The sequence below is a fragment of the Temnothorax americanus genome, unplaced genomic scaffold, assembly GCF_048541705.1.
Source record: "Temnothorax americanus isolate GAGA-0224 unplaced genomic scaffold, ASM4854170v1 Scaffold74, whole genome shotgun sequence".
Taxonomy (NCBI): domain Eukaryota; kingdom Metazoa; phylum Arthropoda; class Insecta; order Hymenoptera; family Formicidae; genus Temnothorax; species Temnothorax americanus.
The window spans coordinates 631,092-655,083 of record NW_027509797.1 but is presented as its reverse complement, the minus strand read 5'-3'; the positions used below and the strand labels follow the sequence as shown (position 1 = coordinate 655,083).

General features: G+C 35.6%; 1 protein-coding gene and 1 pseudogene across 2 annotated transcripts; both read left to right on the top strand.

Annotated features, from left to right (window-relative positions):
• The first annotated feature begins 778 nt into the window (after positions 1-778).
• LOC143906631 (uncharacterized) lies at positions 779-5,352 on the top strand (annotated as a pseudogene). Its single transcript, XR_013259583.1, has 3 exons — positions 779-945; positions 1,519-3,207; positions 3,273-5,352. The product of XR_013259583.1 is annotated as an uncharacterized LOC143906631 (transcript).
• Positions 5,353-7,720: 2,368 nt separating this feature from the next.
• Positions 7,721-17,493, top strand: LOC143906630 (uncharacterized). The gene is made up of 3 exons (XM_077422828.1): positions 7,721-7,757; positions 14,334-14,797; positions 17,244-17,493. The coding sequence occupies exons 1-3, from the start codon at positions 7,721-7,723 to the stop codon at positions 17,439-17,441; spliced, it is 699 nt and encodes a 232-aa protein (XP_077278954.1). The 3' UTR covers positions 17,442-17,493.
• The last annotated feature ends 6,499 nt before the right edge of the window (positions 17,494-23,992 follow it).

Here is a 23,992-nt window from a genome sequence, read left to right as displayed (position 1 = left end):
AATTTTTGAATACTTCTGAATTCTGCTTTCTGATGCGAAGAAAGGGATTGAAAAGTATTGGTTCGCATAAAACTTTACCGCGCTGAATTACTACGTTTACGCGAGCGTTACTTCTGTAGTAACTTACGATAATTTACCCGTTTACGCGGCGTAAATTATCGTAAGTTACTACAAAATCCTCTTTACGCGAAGGAAAATCCCGTTTACGCGAAGGAATTATCGTAAGTTACTACAGAAGTAAAGCTCGCGTAAACGTAGTAAATGTGAGACAGCAGTGGTAGATGCTTCGCATTGAAAAGTATTGAATCGCATTAAATTCACCCTAAAGAAAATATTCTGTCATTTATATTCACCCGGCATAAAAAATTTTTTTTTCGAAATTTTATTACTATTTTATAAATAAATTTGTTTCTTAAGATAAAGTCTAAGATTATAAATATTTTCTCGTAAGGTAAACGTACCAATGGTCGCACACGTCCCAGTCGCCGCACACGACTTTAATGTTTTAAATTTATTAAGCATTTCATGAACAATATTGCAAATCTAAAAATTGTGTAGGGATCTACAATACGTTATTGTACATAATAACAAACAAAGAAGTATGATTCTGCACGGATTACCATTTATTTTAAATTGTTTATTCGGTCTCGCACGTCACGGCGGTAGTTTCAACGCATTCCTTATCGAATATGCTAAAGATTGCTGAAAGCTTCTTAAGGTTTATCGTTCCACCTTTTCGTATTTTGGAGGTAAATTATAGCTCATTTTATTCAGGAGAATGTATTCTTACCTATGCGGCGGTTTAATTGCTTATAAAACAAAATTTAATAGTAAAATCTTCCTGTTCCGTTACTGGAACAAGCAAATCATATGCTGTACCCCTATCGAGACGCTGTTCGGATACTGGTACAACTCTGCGAAGTTCGCTAGTCCCAGTAACCGCACGTAATCGCGTAGCACACTGTCTCTCGATCGATGCAGTTTTTAATTCTGGTGTTTCGATTTAAAAAAAAAAAAATTATCGTGTGTAAAACCGATTGATAAGTAAGTACTCATTGTTAATAATATATCTGCAATAAATCTAATGTGCGTGCTGAATCTGTACAACCATTATCAGGAAAATTGTTTGCTGTTTACATGGAGAGGTTATGTTACGGCTGAATATATTTTTGTCTAATAATCGATAATTTTATAATAAAATATATAAATTATAGTGAATATATTGAATGTAATGAGATCTCCATGCAAAGAAGGACTATATTTCATTGCAGAAATCCGGCATCATGCCGAAAGCATTTAGTGTGTCACATTGTTTTGAGCCTTTCGACTCACGAGACTCCTAGAGATATCATTGCCACCTTTGACTAGAGAGGATACGGCCTTAGAGGCGTTCAGGCATAATCCCACGGATGGTAGCTTCGCACCACCGGCCGCTCGACCGAGTGCGTGAACCAAATGTCCGAACCTGCGGTTCCTCTCGTACTGAGCAGGATTACTATCGCAATGACTGGTCATCAGTAATGTAAAACTAACCTGTCTCACGACGGTCTAATCGAAAAAAAACTATTACCAATCTTCGGTTGACAGTGCTCTAGATGCTGTGGCCTGTGGATCAACGATAAGAGCAGCGAGTGCACAGTATGGAGTGCCATCGAGCACATTATTTAGCAAACTTAAAAACAAAGCTCGAGTAAAAACGTCGATGGGACCTAGCTCGATTCTCACAGCAACCGAAAAACAACATCTCGTCGATTGAATTTTTCACGTCAGTGAAAAAGGATTTTCCATCACTAAAGAGCAACTCATCAATGCTGTTCAGAAGTTAGTACAAAGCATTTTGTCATCGGCATAAGGAACTTGCTCAACGTATTGCTCAAAACTTAACGTACAGTCGTGCATCGGCGACGGAAGAAAAATTGAGGGGTTGGTTCCAGGAAGTTTCTCAGTACTTGGAGGGCAAAGGCCTGCTGAACATCGACCCTTCGCGAGTCTATAATTGTGATAAAAGTGGGTTCTTTTTATACCCAAAGGCTGATCATGTCATCGTTCAAAAAAGGGCGAAGAGAGTCTACAACGTCGTCAATGCCGACGAAAAAGAGAATCTCACGACTCTTTTTATGGTAAACGCAGCAGGGATGTTAGTTCCTCCGATGGTGATGTTTTGGTATCAGCGTGTACCGAAATCTGTAACCGAAAATGTTCCGTCGGGTTGGAGCATCGGTACTTCCGATAGAGGCTGGATGACTGCCGAGACGTTTTTCGAGTATGTAACGAACGTCTTCTACCCTTGGCTGCAGCAAAACAACGTCGAGTTCCCAGTCGTTCTCTACGTTGACGGACGTTCATCTCATTGCACTCTACCGCTGAGCAATTTTTGCAGAGAAAAGAACACTCATCGCGTTGTATCCCAACGCTACACATATTTTACAGCCGTTGGATGTCGCCGTTTTTCATCCGTTGAAAAGTATGTGGGAAAAAACCGTGAATCAGTGGAGATTCAAGAACCGCGGAGATCGTTTAAAAAAAGAACAATTTGCACTTTTATTGAAGGTCGCACTTGATTCTTTGGATTTAACAGCAACGATAAGAAACGGATTTCGATCGTGCGGGCTCGCCCCTTTCTCAGCGGATGCAGTTGATTTCAATGTTCTTCGAAAAGGAATGTCATCGAGCGGTGATACTTATCATAACGATCCGAGCACGCTTCAAGCTGAGACGAAATTTGTCGAACATTTACGGTTGATAGAACAGCAAATACTGGCTAACGTGATCAGCGCTTTCGAGGAATCGCATCGTTCTGGGGTTTGGAGTGGTGAAAGCACGAATGAAGGACTATATCAGTATTGGCTAAAAATTAAGAGACTCGCTTGTATATTAGACATGAAATGAAGTGTTCTGGACCATTTTTATATAAAGACTTTTTCGTTTCGCAATACGGTTAATTTCGGCATTTAAAATTGATTAATTAATTATTGTTTCGATCTGTTTTAATATATTTAGCTAATAATGGGCAGAACGACATTCAGCTGGAGGCACTAGAAGAAGACGGGACTAGAGCCAACGACATCCTTCATTTCGCTGCTGATTTGGAAATTGGATTCAGATCGGAGACCGAATCCACTTTTCAACAAGGAGACTCTATCATTTTGACCTTGAATGGTGATGATATCATCGATGCGGAAAGCTCAGAACCTGTAGGAGTTGAAGGTTCGTATTTAAAATAGCGCCGTGATTATCATGCTCTGTATAATTAACAATTATCATATTGACAGTAATCGACGAAAGTTGCATCACAATTCTCACGGAGGGATGCGTTAACAGCATTGCGGAGGACAGCAGTGAAAAAATCGAGGGAATCGTCGAAGAATGTGACAAGAATATCGTGAAAATCGTCGAGAAAACTATTGGTACAGGCGTTCAAAGCGTCGTGCAAACAACTGGGGTAAAACAAAACAGCTTAAACACAGAGGAATACGCCGCGAAAGCTGTTGGCGAGATGCGAAGAAGTCCGCTGAACGTTCTGAATAGTGTAAATGTACAAATTTCGATAATACTCCGAAAAGTGCTGCTACAACAATTGAAGAGATTCCATCAGTTTTTAAAAATACGCTCTTCTGGCCGAAAGACAGAAAGAAAGTTACAAAAAAGAAGACGACCGAGAAACTTCCTTCTGTCGCTACCAGCGATCAATGGCTATTATTAGCTTCGCAGAAAGAGGAAGAGAAGCTGAAGATGTAGCAAGAAAAAGAAGAAAGACGAATGAAAAGAGAAAAAATACAAGAACAAAAAAAAGTCACACAGTTGGAAAAGCAAAAATTACAAGAAGAGAAAAAAAAGCAGCAAGAAGAAAAGAAGAAAGAGCAAGAAGAGATCAAAAACAGCAGCAAGAAGAGAAGATGAAACAGCAAGAAGAGAAGAAAAAACGGCAAGAAGAGAAAAAGAAACAACAGCAAGAAGAGAAGAGAAAACAGCAAAAAAAGAAGAAAAAACAGCAAAAAGAGAACGAGAAACAGCAAAAGAACGAGAAACTGGAGAAGGAAATAGAAGGAAAAACAAACAAAGTTGTTGTAATTGTTATGTGACATATTTTTCAATAAATGTTTATCGTTCAACGTTATATCAGCCATTGTCATAATTTTAAATTGATTAAATCTTTTGCTGTTCTTTTTCTTCCCTTCTTTCAGGTTTTTAAGTACATATTTTTTGGCATCTCTACCTTCATCTACACTTCTTAGCCTCAGTTGGATATTTTTTAATTCTTAATACTAAAATCGATATGTCAAGATATCAGCGATGGATTCAGCAAATAAATAAATAATTTCACAATTGCAAACTGTAGAAGCAAAACGCTTTCGTGTAAATCTGATGTGATGTGGTCTTTGAGGGTTTACTGTATTATAAAAATACAGTTGTCAAGTATAGTATGAAGTTACATTATTCAATTGTCGGTGCTTTGTTTGAAAAAAAAAATCATTTCTATCTAATTTGATTGAGATCCATCGGTGCTCACTCTTCTAGAGTTTAAATATCGTATTGTGCGGACCGAGTAATAAAGGTTATGCGGACACTGGGTCTTTCTGTGTCCGGCACTGGGACATACCGAGTAAAGGCTGTGCGGACACTGGTACATTTGACCTTTTTATCATTTTCGCGGCATAAATAATAAATGACTAAATATTAAAATAAACATTGCATGTGTTTTAGAAACTAGAAACCCTAAGCTTCAAGATGGTTTAAGTCATTTGTACCAAGCATGCGTCTAAATGGGCTAAATTTGTATCACAATCTGAACTGTGGCTTAAGTGTGCGACCACTGGTACGTTTACCTTATTTGAAAAATAACACACCTTGGTGGGATTCGAACTCGGGACCTCTGGATTGTGAGCTAACTGCCTTACGTGGTAGACTACTTCTTAATTTGATGTGTTATATATAGTCTACATATGTCATAACCAGCGCAAATATATTATTTTTCAAAAATTATCTTAAGAAACAAATTTAGTTTAAAAAGAGTAATAAAATTTTGAATTGGATATATGATATAATATTTCCTAATGTCGGGTGAATGTCACAGAAATCAGTGCCGGTTTATTATGAAATTTTGTGTTCGTAAATATATTTATGAAAAAAATATATTTATAAAGTTAAAACATTCTTATCAAATCCTTACAAGGGCTTCATTAGACAAAAATAAGAAAACCTTTCTTATGGCATCCCTAATAAATAATGATCGGGACCTTATCCGGGATTGGACGGGATAATGAATACATATAGCACGAGCACAAAGCATGCCGATCCAGCCGATCTTGCGTTTCAGCACTGCTGCTACTGCTGCTAGGCGTGTGATGGGGGTAGCGCACACAAGAAAAAAGTCGTGTACGTGTGCGCATGTACAGTGTGCACTGTGCACGGCTCTTTCCTTGTGTGCGCTATCCCCATCACGCGCCTGGCTGCAGTGTTAAAACGCAAAATTTTAACAAATACGAGCTTACGCATTAAAAAAAAATCACTTAGCTTAAAATATATTCCTTGCATTCAATCGCAATCGATAACCTTCAAACGAATGCTAACTTTCTCATTAAAAAGAATTCACTTTTGGCTCAAAATACCTCTCGCATTCAATCGCAATAGATAACATTTAAACGAATGCGAACCCTCGCATTGAAAAAGATTCACTTCTTCTGCTAATTGTTTTTGGATTCAGAGGCATACAAGATTTTCACGTTCTATTCCCGCAGTATCGCACTGAAAAGTATTGACCCGTGATCCAATCCGAAATTGTTGCAAAGCAGAATTCATGACAAAATCTCGTGAATGCAAAACAATATTTTTGAATAAGACGTTTTATGCAGGGTTCAAAGGTCAAAAGTGAAATTCTTTGCGCGTCGAAAATTTTAAATATTATTTTCTCTCCGAATCTCGAGATACGGTTTTATAGTCCATTTCGCGCCGACCAAAATAGTCAGACTTACGACACACCCGTGAAGTAATAAAATCCTGTCTCTTTTTGTTATAAATTCTTCACAGTCATTTTGATGCTTTAACCAAGGTTAAATCGAATCCATTTCATTAGAGGGGAGAAAGAGGATATTTTACTACTACGGTGTCCGGTCTTTTTGGGACACGCTGTACATACCAAGAAATAATATTAGACTACTAATTGTAAGATCCAAGCTCGGACTGTATAAGTTCCGTCATCTGATCGTCTACGAATTAGTTGCTCGCATGATAGTATTAAAATAATTCTCGGACATTGTACTTTAAAAGAATTACACGATTCGAATTTAGTGTTAGCTGCTTAGTGTTGAAATTAATTAATTAATCAATGGAGCGCGCGCCTCGCGGATAAACTAATTAATTTCAACGCTATACAACTAGCACTAAATTCGAGTCGTGGTACTTTCTTAAAGTACAGTGTCTCAGGATTATTTTAAGACCATAATCACGCGAGCATCTAATTCTTTGACGATTCTGTAACGAACTTTAGAGCGCGGCGCGCGCGCTCCATGAGTTAATTAATTGATTTCAAACCTTTGCAGCTAGCACTAAATTCGAATCGTGATATTTTCTTAAATCGTCAAAGAATTAGGTGCTCGCGTGATTATGGTCTTAAAATAATCCTGAGACATTGTACTTTAAGAAAGTACCACGACTTGAATTTAGTGCTAGTTGTATAGCGTTGAAATTAATTAGTTTATCCGCGAAGCGCGCGCTCCATAGATTAATTAATTAATTTCAACACAAAGCAGCTAACACTAAATTCGAATCGTGTAATTCTTTTAAAGTACAATGTCTGAGAATTATTTTAATACTATCATGCGAGCAACTAATTCGTAGACGATCAGATGACGGAACTTAGTGCTCAGCACCAACGGCTGGTCTAAGTTAATTATTGTAAATGTTTTACTGTTAGCAATAAACTCAGATTTAGGAAATATACGTTTTCGATCATTTTAGTAACGAATATATTCATGCAGCAATCTTTTTAAGTGATTGTGTCGACCGCGACGGTACTGTGTTCAATATATAGTGGTATATTTAAATAAATGTTATAATCTGTCAATATTTTATCGTTTTTTTAGAGCACTTAATTAGCACTTAATTAGCACTAAATTTTAGTGTACTTATCTTCTCTGTAGGACCATTTTCTGATATGGGGGGGTCCAGCTTTACGGCAAGCTGAACCCCCCCATTTTTTACGCGATTTCCTGCTAAACGGTTCAAGCACCAAAATTCGGACTAGGGCACTTAATTAGCACCTAAATAGCACTAAATTTTTGACTTAGTGCGAACTTGATTTGCGCTGGTGAGGGGTCCAGCTTAATAAAGGTGCCTCTAGAGCCACGACGTCAACGACGACCCCGGCGGTCGTAACGGCGCCCATGGCCACGGCGACGATGTCGACGACAGCAACGGCTCCGACGGCGACTCAGCCGATCGTATTAAACGTAAGTGTTAAAATAATGGGATAATTTCTTATCATTATTAATAATGTTAACACGGACTTGGTTAGATGGCGGCGCGTGTGTGAATGGTAGCGGTGAAAGTGCGTTGTGCGATTTTAACTTTGTTTCTGGGTTTAAAGATTAGTATGTGGCAAGTAGGGATAATGGAAAGATAGGGTGTAAGTAGGAGATGCGATGAGAATGAAGGGAGGTAGTAGGATGCAAGTAGAGAAAAGTAGTATAAAAGTGTTTATAGAACGTGGTAGGATGAGGTTATGGTGACGAGTCAGTTAGGCGGCAAAGGCGGTAAAGGTAATGTAGGTAAAGTAGGGAAGGTTTCGATCGATGATTGTAAAGAAGATTGTATGATAAGTGCATGATTAGCTAAGGAGCCTTTGGTCGTAAATTAAGTATAGGTTAAGAAGATAGTTAAAGGGATGACAGGTTGAACTCAGAACACAGGTAAATTTTAGATTGGGAAATATAGAATCAAGAATAAGAAGAGGAAGAAGAGGAAGAAGAGGAAAAGGAAAGAAAACAGGAGAGGACAAGAGGTAGGTGAAAGAAGCGCTGTTATAGAAGAGGTTATACGAAACAAGAAAGGATTAAATGTGAAGAAAAAAAAAGAAGAAAAGTAGTTGTAAAAACTCTCGAGTTCCGGGTTAATGGAAATCCGCACAAAATTACCTTTTTTAAAAAAAGGTAAAAAAAGGCGCCAAGTACACGTATAGTAGTGTATATGTTGTTACCTAAAAAAATGAAAGTGGTATATTATACCTCGAAAAAACCTAAGTAACAAGTGGTAGATTTTTATATCTCGAAAAATCTCGAAAAAATCTAAGCAGTAGTATCTTTATTTCCGAAAAATTATAACCCAAGTGATACACGTCACAAAATTATGTTACCTTATCAAAAAGAAGAGTCGCGCTTCAAGTGATCTATTACAATTACAAAAAAGAAATGATATCTCTTTAAATTAGAGCGCCAATTACAGAAAGAACATGTATATTGCCTCAAAAAATAATTGTTGCACTACTTTGAAAAACCTTTACATTGTGTCAATTAGAAAAGAATGTATAATAACAATTTTATAAGTTTAAAAAATTTTATTTAAATTTAACAAGGGAATACAAGATATTTAAATACAAAGTTTACATGTGTATTTTTTAATGGTCACAAAGAATTACAGAGGTAACAGTACAAAATACAAATATTTTATTAAAATATTTAATCCAACGAGGGAATACAATTTGTATTTAAATATAAAATTTATATATGTATTTTTCAATAGAATAAAATATTTAATCACAAAGAATTACAAAGGTAACAGTACAAAATAAAAATATTTTATTAAAATACATAAATTTTTCTTGTAAAAAAACTTGGCGCTGTTAGACCTCGAAATTTTAAATAAATAAGGACAACAGTAAATAAAAATAATTCAGAGAAAAATGCGATGGGAGTAATATTAAATGATTATCAGCGTGGATGTGGGAGTGAATGATATGGGTGTGCGTGACGACGCGGACGGCGGATAATGCGGCTTATAATTAAGTATAGAATAAATTTATTTATTTATTTAAAATTTCGAGGTCTAACAGCGCCAAGTTTTTTTACAAGAAAAATTTATGTATTTTAATAAAATATTTTTATTTTGTACTGTTACCTTTGTAATTCTTTGTGATTAAATATTTTATTCTATTGAAAAATACATATATAAATTTTATATTTAAATACAAATTGTATTCCCTCGTTGGATTAAATATTTTAATAAAATATTTGTATTTTGTACTGTTACCTCTGTAATTCTTTGTGACCATTAAAAAATACACATGTAAACTTTGTATTTAAATATCTTGTATTCCCTTGTTAAATTTAAATAAAATTTTTTAAACTTATAAAATTGTTATTATACATTCTTTTCTAATTGACACAATGTAAAGGTTTTTCAAAGTAGTGCAACAATTATTTTTTGAGGCAATATACATGTTCTTTCTGTAATTGGCGCTCTAATTTAAAGAGATATCATTTCTTTTTTGTAATTGTAATAGATCACTTGAAGCGCGACTCTTCTTTTTGATAAGGTAACATAATTTTGTGACGTGTATCACTTGGGTTATAATTTTTCGGAAATAAAGATACTACTGCTTAGATTTTTTCGAGATTTTTCGAGATATAAAAATCTACCACTTGTTACTTAGGTTTTTTCGAGGTATAATATACCACTTTCATTTTTTTTAGGTAACAACATATACACTACTATACGTGTACTTGGCGCCTTTTTTTACCTTTTTTTAAAAAAGGTAATTTTGTGCGGATATCACGCCTTTTTGTAGTATATTACGCATTTTATAAACAGCATGTACAGGATAAAACTATTTGGAGGTATAAAACTACCACTTTGTTTTTTTCGAGGTAACAACATAACAGGGTAACAACATAATACATATACACTACTATGCGTGTACTTGGCGCTCTTTTTTACCTTTTTTTTAAAAAGGTAATTTTGTACGGATATCACGCCTTTTTGTAGTGTTACGCATCTTAATCTTATAAACAATATATATTATAATCTTATAAACAGTATATAATACAAGGTATGAAGCTAAAATTGTTACGGATTATTATTTCTAAAGAAAACAACAATTTAATATTTTGCTTAGTTTTTTTTTAATAATAATCTGTAACCCTTTTAGTTGTACACCTTGTATATATTTTTCAATTTCAACATAAAACATAATCGCAATAAAGCATGATTAATGTTAATAAGTCGTTAACTGTAAAATTCTTTATTTATTTTTATTTGCGTGTCTTACTGAATGTTGTTCGCAACTGTATATGTACCGATATCTTCAGGTATCGATATTTTTGATAATTATTTTTACGTCAGACATAATTTTAATTCATCCAATTTTTATTATGTCTAGACATAATTTTTGTCCAATTTTTATTATGTCTAAACAATTTTAATTTAGCGATTTTTATTATGTCATGACATAATTTTAATTCTGCCGCTAGGGAAATTTTAAGTCGATTTTTATGAATCAAGCTTGAATTCAATGTCTAGGTGTCCCAGGTTGCCGATGACGAGGTCCACATAGTGCGCTCTATAGTTTTCGGTGTCTACATGTATTAATACCTCAAATTCGATATCTACGTGTCCTACATTGGGTGCGTTTAGCCGATACTCCGCTAGCCTAGCAATCGTGAGCAGACGCTCGTTTTTGCTCGTTTCCTCTCTTTTGACCTAATGGATTAAAAGAAGAGGAAACGAGCGAAAACGAGCGACTGCTCACAATTGCTAGGCTAGCGGAGTATTGGCTGAACGCACCCATTCAGATTTAAAATTATTAATACACCTAGACACCAAAAACTATGAAGCGCATTATGTGGACCTCGTCATCGGCAACCTGGAACACGTAGACATCGAATTCGAGGTATTATTACACCTAGACACCAAAAACTACCGAGCGCGCTATCTGGACCTCGTCATCAGCAACCTGGGACACCTAAACATCGAATTCAAGGTATTAATACACGTAGACACCGAAAACTACGGAGCTCACTATCTAGACATTGTCATCGGCAACCTGGAACCTGGAACACTTAGACATCGCATTCAACGTATTATTACACCTGGACACCGAAAACTACGAAGCGCACTATGTGGACCTCGTCATCGGCAACCTGAGACACGTAGACATCGAATTCAACGTATTCTTACACCTGGACACCGAAAACTATGAAGCGCACTATGTGGACTTTGTCATCTTCAACCTGGAACACTTAGACATCGCATTCAACGTATTCCCAAGCAGCATTTTGACGTCCGCCCGACGTTAAGATAAACACACTTAACGTTGGTATCCAACGTTTTTGCTACGTCGTTTCAACCTTCTTTTGCACTAATTTGGGGAATCAAATTTAGGTTGTACCAACGTTGGAATCCGACTTATATAAGTTAAATTGAGGTTACATTTTTTCCACCAGTTTTAACGTTGGTATGTAAACTTTGATTTTGTACACTCTGCTAGACCTGAGGTTATTTTTTCACAACGTACATTTTAGGTGTAGTTTTCGTGCTTCCATTCAAACCATATGACGGCATTGGTGTAATAAATGTATCATAATACGTACTTATCAATTTGGCACAAATAAAATGGCTTTATAGGAAAAATATAGTTTGCGCAGTCTTTGATACTATTGTAATTTTGCCATAAATACACGAACCCAGCACTGAAATTGTATAACAAAACCCACTTTATTGATAAATGTGGAAATGATAGGTCGAAATTAGACGAATCCTTTCTAAAATATTCCAATTTACTAAATATTCCAATAAATAACTAAAATTTTCCAAAGTGTAGATTTTAATTTTTTTTCATCAAAATTACTTTTAAGATAAATATGTTGTCAAAACTTTAACAACAGATATTACATAAATGCTTTAAATTGTTAATAAAGTGCGTTAAAAAATTTAAATCTAAATATACTGGAAAATGGCGGATTATTTGCCTTCCTCTTCGAGGAATGAAAATGGCGAAGTCAGCGTTCCACACTAGATCAAACTTTACGTAGTAAAAGGTGCGATAAATTCTACTAAAATTTGTCTTTTCGTATAAAATAATTAACTTTTTCCGACTTTTCCAAACTAAGTAGTATATCACTGTAGGCAAAATTGTACCTATATTGACTAAAAGTCTTAACAAGGTCGCCAAACTGACTTAACATGTCGATAAAGTATTAATTAGTTGAAAATTCTATACTAGATTTGCGAATGAGTCGTATATCTTAACCAAATCCGACCTATGCAATACCATCTATATGGTGATCTAGAGCATGGTTATGGCAGCCGTGCAGCCGAGCGAACGCGCTCTCGAGCTGTGAACCGCGCGGCGCGCGCGCGTTGTTTCCCGACGACGCGACGATAACCGCGTGAGATGAAATGGACCGGTTCGGCCGTGGATCGTCAACATTCGTCGCATAGTCCTCATAGCTCACGCACGACGCCGCGAATTGCCGTCGACGATGCCCGCTTGACGCAGCAGTAATCTGCTCTACATTTTTTTAGGCAGAATTTGTTACCATTTCTCGCGATTTCTTAACGTCAGTCAGAAATGACCACAGGCGACGTTTCACAACGTTAGCGTTTTACAACGTTTGATAACAAAACGTTGGTTTACGTTGGGAATTACGTATTGAAGTCGCTCGAAAAGTGTAGTGCAGAGTATAACGTCAGGCGAACGTTAAATATCTTAACGTCGGGTAATAGGACTTAAACTGTTTCGAATTTGACGTTGGGAAAGTGATAAAAAAAGCACGTCGTAATTTTAACGTTTAGACAACGTCCAAAAAACGTTAGTAATTATAAGTTACATTTTATAACTTTCTTGAACCGCTTACAACGTTGTGATTAGTAGAAAAGTAGTCCTTAGTCGGAAAGTTAACCGAAAAATGCTGCTTGGGTTATTACACCTGGACACCGAAAACTACAAAGCGCACTATGTGGACCTCGTCATTGGCAACCTGGGACACCTATACATCGAATTCAACGCACGATTACACCTGGACACCGAAAACTATGAAGCGCACTATCTGGATCCCGTCATCGGCAACCTGGGACACGTGGACATCGAATCCAAGGTATTAATACACGTAGACACCGAAAACTACGGAGCGCACTATGTGGACCTTGTCATCGGCAACCTGGGACACCTATACATCGAATTCAACGTACGATTACACCTGGACCCCGAAAAATATGAAGCGCACTATCTGGATCTTGTCATCGGCAACCTGGGACACGTAAACATCGAATTCGAAGTATTATTACACCTAGAACCGAAAACTACGGAGCGCGATATCTGGACCTCGTCATCAACAACCTGGGACACCTAAACATAGAATTCAAGGTATAAATACACGTAGACACCTAAAACTACGGAACTCACTATCTAAATTTCATCATCGGCAACCTGGAACACCTAGACATCGCATTCAACGTATTATTACACCTGGACACCGAAAACTATGAAGCGCACTATGTGGACTTTGTCATCTTCAACCTGGAACACTTAGACATCGCATTCAACGTATTATTACACCTGGACACCGAAAACTACAAAGCGCACTATGTGGACCTCGTCATTGGCAACCTGGGACACCTATACATCGAATTCAACGCACGATTACACCTGGACACCGAAAACTATGAAGCGCACTATCTGGATCCCGTCATCGGCAACCTGGGACACGTGGACATCGAATCCAAGGTATTAATACACGTAGACACCGAAAACTACGGAGCGCACTATGTGGACCTTGTCATCGGCAACCTGGGACACCTATACATCGAATTCAACGTACGATTACACCTGGACCCCGAAAACTATGAAGCGCACTATCTGGATCTCGTCATCGGCAACCTGGGACACGTAAACATCGAATTCGAAGTATTATTACACCTAGACACCGAAAACTACGGAGCGCGATATCTGGACCTCGTCATCAGCAACCTGGGACACCTAAACATAGAATTCAAGGTATAAATACACGTAGACACCTAAAACTACGGAACTCACTATCTAAATTTCATCATCGGCAACCTGGAACACCTAGACATCGCATTCAACGTATTATTACACCTGGACACCGAAAACTACGAAGCGCACTATGTGGACCTTGTCATCGGCAACCTGGGACACCTAGACATCGAATTCAACGTACGATTACACCTGGACACCGAAAACTATGAAGCGCACTATCTGGGTCCCGTCATCGGCAACCTGGGACACGTGGACATCGAATTCAAGATATTAATTCACGTAGACACCGAAAACTACGGAGCGCACTATGTGGACCTTGTCATCGGCAACCTGGGACACCTAGACATCGAATTCAACGTACGATTACACCTGGACACCAAAAACTATGAAGCGCACTATTTGGATCCCGTCATCGGCAACCTGGAACACGTGGACATCGAATTCAAGATATTAATACTCGTAGACACCGAAAACTACGGAGCGCACTATGTGGACCTCGTCATCGGCAACCTGGGACACCTAGACATCGAATTCAACGTACGATTACACATGGACACCGAAAACTCTGAAGCGCACTATCTGGATCCCGTCATCAGCAACCTGGGACACGTGGACATCGAATTCAAGATATTAATACTCGTAGACACCGAAAACTACGGAGCGCACTATGTGGACCTCGTCATCGGCAACCTGGGACACCTAGACATCGAATTCAACGTACGATTACACATGGACACCGAAAACTCTGAAGCGCACTATCTGGATCCCGTCATCAGCAACCTGGGACACGTGGACATCGAATTCAAGGTATTAATACACGTAGACACCGAAAACTACGGAAAACATCGAATTCAAGCTTAATTCATAAGAATCGACTTAAAAATTCTCTAGCGGCATTTTCTGCCAAGCGTAGAGAAACTTCTTTTCCATTAACTCAATATATATTATTTATATATACTAGACACTATACAGACGCGCGCTTCGCGCGCGCTATTTAGCTTTAACATTATGCTATTACTATTAACCCTTGATACACACAACTGTCAAAATATACAATGACAGCTGCAAATGAAGTAAGCGCAGCAAGAGAACCAATCGGCATCGCGGAAAAATGACAACAATACCTACGACATGCTCTTTTTAGAAGAGGATACCTAATTTACCTAAATAGAAATATTCCTTCTGACCGATAAGTCTATCGACCTAATTTCAAAATACGCGCGCGATATCGAAACTGGCGATACCTGCGCCGCCAGCGTCGAAAAAGTGAAAGTAACGTTTCTGATTATGACGTCATCATATCAGACGTCGGCGTTAGAAGTATACGTATCTTAAAAATAAATTTTCACATTTGGACTTTGCGTCGCAATATCTCCGCTCGTAGGGCACGTAGCGGAATATTATGAGAGAAACCCCCCCCTAATTGGACCCCAAGCTATCGATCAAGCCTACTTAGAACTTGATCCGTTCACTCGTTATCGAGATCTCAACATCTCGGGTACTCGCAACTCGTCGCGTCGCGTAAAAGAGTCACGGTCGGTCTCGCTCCGCGTGTACTTGGCGCGAGACACTACCGTGTCTCTTGATGAAAAGAAGAAAGGTGAAATAAAGCTAGGACACAAGGATTGGCAGGTTCAGAGGTGTTCTAGGAAAGGGAAGTAAAAGAAGATAAGTAACTGAGGAAGGGTAATAAGCCATTGATGAAGAAGAGAGAAGATGAACAGAAGAAAGGTGAAGGAAAGCGATTGGCGTAATCCTGGAATAAGGATTGGCGAAACTTATCTGCGTTGAAGAAAAGGAAAGGTAAAAGAAGATGGAAATAGGAAAGGGAGTAAACGAGGACACAAGGCGTGGTGAGAAGAGGAGAGGAAGAAAAGGAAGGAAATGTGGAAGGAGGAAAAATAAGAGGTATGAACGTTACAGTTTAAGAAAGGACGCAGCAGTTTTCTGGAAATATTAGAATCTTTGGATGGCACGGATGTGCGAATACAGGTATATTGGTTATGCAACGGCAGATAGGAGGTACGGGAAGATAACCAGAAAACGCGCGCGCGCGCGGAGGAAATAAATGTTGCTTCGGAGGGAACGAGAGAAGAAGGGCTGGGAGACAATGTAGTAGGAGAGGAGAGGAGCAGTGCTAAGGAATTTGGCAAATAAGGAAGAGGAAAGGAGCGATTCGAGGGCACAGAAGTTTTTTGAGTTAAATTAGGAATGAACTTAAAAAGATCAGGAAGATTAAGATTAGGAAGATAATATATTAAAAGAGAAAAGAAAAGAAGAGGCAGGAGGGGCATACAGGGAGGTGTGATGAGTTAGATAGGGGGACATAGGAAAGTATTAGTTAAGAAGCAGGAGATTTGTTATTAGTCGAGTTTATTATATGTAGGTGTATGTAAATATTTGAGTGTAAGGGTTTTACAGTTAAATTGAGTATTGTAAGATGAGAGAGTTGCGTTAATATTTTAAGGTAAAGGTAAAGAATTATTAATATGTCAATATGTAGTTGAAAAATAGGAAAATGGTTGTAATATTAAGGTAGAGGTAGGGATAAAGAAAAAGAGAGAGAATTATGTTTTGTAGTTTTAAGATTAGGCTTTGAGTTTTGCACGCAGATGTTATGGAGGATATGAGTTTAAGATATATGATAGGTTCTGGAGTATAAGGTTTATAGAGAGAATGCATTAGAATTCAAGTTTTATAAGTTTTAGGATGGTTCTTCCTGGATTAAAGGAGATTTGAGAAAAATTTAGAAATATATGGAATATTAATATTAGTTGTTGCGCGATGTTGTATGAAGGTATGTGTGTGTGTGTATAGGTGAATAATGTCCGTTTCTTGGCCTACTGCTGAAGCGGACTAGGTTTAAATATTTTTTTTAGTTTAGGTTGTGAAGTTTAACGTGCAAATAATGGATTAAGTCGTTTAGGGTTTAAGGAATGGTTTTTCTAAAAGAAATTTAAGAAAGTACGGAATAATGAATTAATAGTTGCACGCGTTAAGTTAAAAAAGTTGGTATGAGTGTGTATAAGGTATATTGTAAACCAAGTCCATTTATAGGCTTTTTGTAGCTGAAATTAAATAAATCTATCTAATATGTTAACACTTTGCAACGACAGTCGCACATATCACATGTGACGCATACGTGACAGCGTTCGACAAAGTGTTAATAATGAAATTTATTTACGTGTATACATATATACATATATATACGCGAAAATGTCATTTTACTTAAAATATTTATTTTTTGTTACAGCCTGAAACGTTAAGCTCGTTGGTGCGGGCGGTATATAACGCGATGCGAGGGAGAGGCAGAGGCAGAGGCAGTGGCAGTGGCAGTGGCAGTGGCAGTGGCAGAGGAAAAGGTGGAGGTAGAGGAAAAGGCAGAGGCAGAAGCGAAACTGGAGAAGAGAAAAAAATCACGGAAATTCAAATTCATTATTATGAGAAATAACTTTTATATCATACGTACTTCTTTTAATTTACTTTGAAATAAAATAACAATATTAATATACATATATAGGTAATATATTTTATTTATGCGTAGTTGTTCCTCTGACTCCTAAAAATCCTTTCCTTTCTTAATTAATAAAAATAGTATTACGTTAACAAATAATTTTTATGTTAAGGGGGTCATCCCGTGTGATGACCGTTTTTTTTAAGGTTTTTTCGCATTTTTTTGCGGCGAAATGAAAAAATACAGAGCTTCTAAATTTTTACTATATATTTATTACATCTAAAACTATATGTGTAAATTTTTTTATTTGAAAATATAGCGTCGATGGCGAGTTACATCACTGGAATGGCACCCATGTAAAAAAAAAGCAGACAAACGGTGTCCACGATTCCGGCAGACTGGTTTATCTAAAATAAAAAAGCCAAATTGCATTTTAATCTATAGATAAATGGCTATCGCGGGAACTAGGATTATTTGAAAATATTAAAAATTCAATTTTTTGCATGCTTTTAAAAATTATAACTCAAAATAACATGATTTTTTGCGACTATTTTTTTATGCGGACAGAAAACGGTTCAATATTTTTTAAAAATTCTAGTTCCCGCGATAGCCACACATGTGCTGAATCTACCATTCAAATTTTATTTAAATCCATTGAACCGTTTTCGAGAAATCATGGACACCAGTTTAAAAAATACAGTTTTGAGAAAAACGCGTTTGAAAGCGCCGAGCGCTCAACTGCGTGCTTAAACACTTTACCTTCTCACTGCTGTAACTTTTCAATGACTTCAAATTTCGGAAAATTACTTTTCCAGTATATTCTATGCATGCTCTAGATTAGATTTATGCAAAAAAAAAAAATCGATTTTTTGAAGCCGTCACACGGGATGACCCCCTTAATAAATATTTATTTTGTTTTATTTACAATTTTTATATTTATAAATTATATATATACAATATATATATATATATATATATACATATGTACATTTGACAAAAACAAAATTGTTATTTAGTTATATAATAATAATTAGTTAAAAACTTAAACTTTTTAAAAATAATATTCTTTTTTTTAGATTGTCCAGCTAGAGCAAGGTTTTTGAAAAAAACTAGTGTACCATCTGTTAATTTGCCACTTTCCAGCGTAGAGACTACTAATGTTTCAAATAATAAAATTACTGAAAGGCAAATTTGACTGGAAAATCGTCAGAAAAATATTAAATTAAATGCGAAGGAAAAAGACACCGAGTGCAATTGTTTCTGACTGAAAAGGATAATATTGCTGTTCAGAATGATACATTCCATGTTGAAGAAGTTAATATAGAAGAAAAATCCAGCGATGTCCTCAGAAAAAAATTTTAATTGATGTTGAAATGCAAGTAAAAAGTGGAGATTTAATTGAAAATTGCTTTTTACATTTTTTAAAGACTGATGAAGAATTGAGCCCTGCCACCGGGATTCAAAATTTTGAATTGTTTGATAGTATCGTAGCTGCTGTTAAAATAGCTGCACTACACTTAAACACTGGTGTATTAAGTATTCGTGAAAGAGTTTTAATGACTTTTATGAAACTGAAACAGAATTTAAGTTATTCGTTTCTATCTATTTTATTCCCAACGATTAGTGTAAGATATTGTTCAGAAATTATTTGTAACATGTTGGATATTTTAAGTGAAATTTTAGAGCCATGTATTCACTTTCAATCAGGAGATGAAATCTTAAGGAATATGCCATTGTGTTTTGCTAATTACCCTGATACTCGCATAATATTAGACTGCACCGAAATAGAAATACAAAGGCCAAAAAACTTATGTTGTCAAATAACAACTTACTCGACTTACAAAGGGAGATATACTATAAAATTTATGACTGAAGTAACACCAGGTGGTATAATATCTTTTGTCAGTAAAGCTTACGGAGGTAGAGCATCGGATAAAGCAAATATTTGAACAGAGTCTTTTGTTGCAACGACTAGAGAAAGGTGTGTCGGTTATGGTAGACAAAGGTTTTCTGATAAATGAATTGTGTTGTGATTATGATGTGAAACTAATTGGACCGCCATTCCTTAAAGATAAGGTTCAATTTTCTGAAAATGACGCTGTAGAAAATGCAGATATTGCAAGTGCAAGAGTGCATGTTGAAAGACTCAACCAAAGACTAAAAGTATTTGAAATACTGGGCAGTAAAATGTCCTCATGCCTTGTACCAAAGAGCGAGAAGATCATAACTATTCTATGTGCAGTAGTAAATCTAAGTAGTCCCATTTTCAAGGATAAAAAATTTCACTCTTAATTTTTCTTAATAAGACTTTTTACTATTTGTAAAAATAAATTATTGGTTTTTGTATTCAAAAAAAAGTTTATTTTATTTTAATCAATCAATTTATTCCGCAGAACCCCCTCCTTAATACAAACGTGATGCAACATTACATTGTAGTAAACATTTTTTAAAGATGTTAACATATTATTTGTAAATTCGTGATCAAATTCAACTGTTAGAATACGAAAACTATTGTCGATAGATGCATATATAATAAAGTCGGTTATTTCTACATTCAAGATTGCCATTCCAAGCTGAATCTGTGCAAAATAGTTGCTTTTTTCTTTTAATGTTAAATTTTTATTTAAATAATTAAGAGATTGAACCACATCTGATATAGTTTTCGTTTTGCCAGCGAATGGACACTTAATTTCGATTAATTTGTTAGGTTTTCCATTCTCATCTAAAGTCACACCGTCTGGACTATTGGACTATATCCTAGCCAAGGATTTATTTCTGGTACAACTAGGCCTATTTCTTTAACTTTAACGCCAGTGTAATCTTTATAGGCAGTTCTTGCTGATGATTAATATTTAATGCCGTGCTTCATGGCCGCTATTTTTTTAAACGCCTTTGGATAAAAATATTGCTGTGATTTTTGCTCCCAATTTGCTGTCTTATTTTTTGTATACGTGTAGAGGGTATAACATCTTGAACCTGTTACTCGAAACTGTCTTTTCTTCTTCCATAATACTTTACTTTTAAAAGTTTTTTCACAAACTGACTTAGTGTTTATTTTTAATGAATTTAACAATCTTGCCCAACACTCTTTTTCTGGTTGATTTGGAAAAATTTTTGACAAATTCAACATTGAATTTGACGGTTGAACACTTAAGATAGCTTCTAGTTCACTATTATTTAATTCTAAATTATTATTATTCTTTTCTAAGATTGTAGGTTTATGTCTTCCAGATCTAATAAAATCATTAAAAAATAATACATAATAATTGTATATAACAATAAATTTTAAAAATCTTGAAATTTTATGTACAAATTATTTGTAAAAATGTAATAAAGTGTATAAAAATCAATTGTAAATAATATTAACAATTGTATATAATATTTAAAAATTAATTGTAAAAATTATGTTCACAATATCAAAGTTTTAGAAGCAAAAAAATCAATACTTATCGATTAATTCTTTAAGTAATAATTCACTTGGATAAATTTGTTTTAATTTGATTGATTAAAAGTTACTTTAAAAAAGATTTGATCAAAATTATCCATACATATGCTTGTACAAAGCTGAGTTCTGGTTGTTAGTAATAAGAAGCTCATTTATTTCTTTTCTTTGTTCTCCCGTTAACGTAGCAATGATTCTTTCTTAAATTTTTTATTTAAACATTTGTGTTCACATAATGGGCTTGGCATATATTTTTCCATAGATTTTGCATGTGGCATTTTCCACAAGCATTTAGTATCAGTACAAGATACTAAATCCAAATCATTAACATCCATTCTGAAAAAAAATTATCTTTGGAATGGGCAAAAATAATTGCAAAGAATTGGTTAAATAATGTCAATACTGTCATGCTACTTCAATTTTAAAACAGATACTGTAAACAAAAATATTTTTTACATCTAATATCTTTTACATATAACTTAAAATTAATTTAATATTTTTTTAAATTTACAATAAAGAAGCATAATTTATATCATAAATTAATTAATAAGGCTATCAAGAAGAAAGCAGTAATAATAAACTAACCTATTCAGGTATAGAAAAACAGCCACACTATATGTTTGCATTTCCTACTTAATCCGGCTTTGCAGGAACATTTTATGTCTAAGATCTTCCCAACGGAAGAAATTGATCCAGTAATCTCGTGAGGATTACTTTTTAAACTCGAAGTTTGCAAGCAAAATGCAATGAAACGTGTGCAATCGACATCAACACTTGTTTTACCACAAAATATTACATGATTTGCATTCAATACCCTTTCACCTTCAACAAAATTGCGGCATGAAGGCGTCGAATTGGTGAAACTGCATATCTCACTAATGGGCAGTCTTATCAAGAGACACGGTAGTGTCTCGCGCCAAGTATACGCGGAGCGAGACCGACCGTGACTCTTTTACGCGACGCGACGGGTTGCAAGTACCCGAGATGTTGAGATCTCGATAACGAGTGAACGGATCAAGTTCTAAGTAGGCTTGATCGATAGCTTGGGGTTCAATTAGGGGGGGGGGTTTCTCTTATAATATTCTGCTACGTGCCCTACGAGCGGAGATATTGCGACGCAAAGTCCAAATGTGAAAATTTTTTATTAAGATACGTCGTCATCGTCGTCTACGTCGACCGCTCTTCTTTATAACATACATGTAACAAACAGAGAACGTCACTTTCACTTTTTCGACACTGGCGGCTAGCGGCGTTAGTGTCGCAGTGCAGTGCAGTGCAGACAGTGCGTTTGTTTAGAGCGCTATCCTGTCACAGTGTGATCCTGTCAGTCAGTTCATCATCTGATCAGTTAACCAGAGAGAAGAATATGAGAGGCACCTCGATATACTTAGCAGACAAATTTGATATTTCTTATTATTGATTATTTTAATAGTTTGGGAATCGTTTGGGCAAGTTTAGGAATATAGTTTCATAGTTTAGGAAATAATAGTTTATTTATAATTAATAAAAATTAATTGAATGTATAGTTAGCAGACATAATTTTAAAAACAATTTTTTTCTTTTTAAATCAACGTGAAATCATTTGGGAAACACGTCTGTAATGTTTTAAACATTTGGGAAATAATGATTTTATCTGAAAATCAAGTTACATGTCACATGTGCGATAGCTGGACAGTTTTACCATGGTTTGTAAGTCATCCAATCACAGCTGAGAATGTGGAAAGTGCTACTAAAGCATAAAAGAAACGTTCACTTTTCTAAAATGGATTCATTATTAGCGCTAATTGTTGCGTTTTCTTGGTATGTATAGGTAAAGTTAATTATATTATTTTAGAACTCCACAAAAGAAATATGTAATGCGAAATGTATCATTACGCATAACATATTTGTAATTTGAAATGTATAATTTTTGTATCATTTTCTGTTTAGGTTATTATCCCTGGTAAACATATCCGATAGAAAACGATTAAAAACGGCTATATCTGTATCGTTTTTAATCGTATCTTATCGGTTCTATCGTTGCATATTTAGAAGACAGATAAAACATTAATCAAATCGAATCGGTTTCTATCGTTTTAGGTCCAAATAAGAAAATAACTATACAAATTTTATAGTTATGAATCGTTTTCTATATGTACAATTATTGCCCATCTGAATCAATCGTATATACACGATATAATATGTATCGTTATTTATGGTAATAATTTTACCGTATGCATTAATACGGATATATAAGAATAAAATGATAGACATCTTATCGATATTTATATGACTTAACCGAACCGATACATCTATCGTTTCTTATCAGGATTTTCTGACATACAACTTATCATCTTCTTTATGGCAGCAAATCGGTTCGTTTTCTATCGTATATTAATGATATAAATTGAATCGTTTGAAAACCTTCTACTTTGTATATGTTTGTATAAAGTTAAAACGATAGACATCTCGTCGATATTTATACGATTTAACCGAACCGATACATCTATCGTTTCTTATCAGGATTTTCCGACATACAACTTATCATTTTCTGTACGGCAGCAAATCGGTTTGTTTTCTATCGTATATTAATGATATAAATTGAATCGTTTGAAAACCTTCTACTTTGCATATGTTTTTATAAGGTTAAAACGATAGACATCTCGTCGATATTTATACGACTTAACCGAACCGACACATCTATCGTTTCTTATCAGGATTTTCCGACATACAACTTATCATCTTCTGTACGGCAGCAAATCGGTTCCTTTTTTATCGTATATTAATGATATAAATTGAATCGTTTGAAAACCTTCCACTTTGCATATGTTTTTATAAGGTTAAAACGATAGACATCTCGTCGATATTTATACGACTTAACCGAACCGACACATCTATCGTTTCTTATCAGGATTTTCCGACATACAACTTATCATCTTCGAAAACAAAGTTCGTCGAAGTATTTTTATGTGTGTGTGTGTGTGTGTGTGATTTGTTATTAAGATTAAAATAATAAAATATTTTATTTGTATTTTAGTGCAATTTTAAATAAGACGTTTCTAATGTAAATGTTGTTTTTATTTCTCTAATAACCGTGAAAATTTTGGCCCTTGGCTTCTTGGTGCTG

What these genes read in the sequence shown, in the direction of transcription:
- LOC143906630 (XM_077422828.1), top strand. Translation starts at nt 7,721, where the DNA reads ATGGTGACGAGTCAGTTAGGCGGCAAAGGCGGTAAAG. An exon ending in AGGCGGCAAAGGCGGTAAAG is followed by an intron (nt 7,758 to 14,333) that starts GTAATGTAGGTA and finishes TGGGACACCTAG; the next exon opens with ACATCGAATTCAACGTACGA. An exon ending in ACGTGGACATCGAATTCAAG is followed by an intron (nt 14,798 to 17,243) that starts GTATTAATACAC and finishes TTTTTGTTACAG; the next exon opens with CCTGAAACGTTAAGCTCGTT.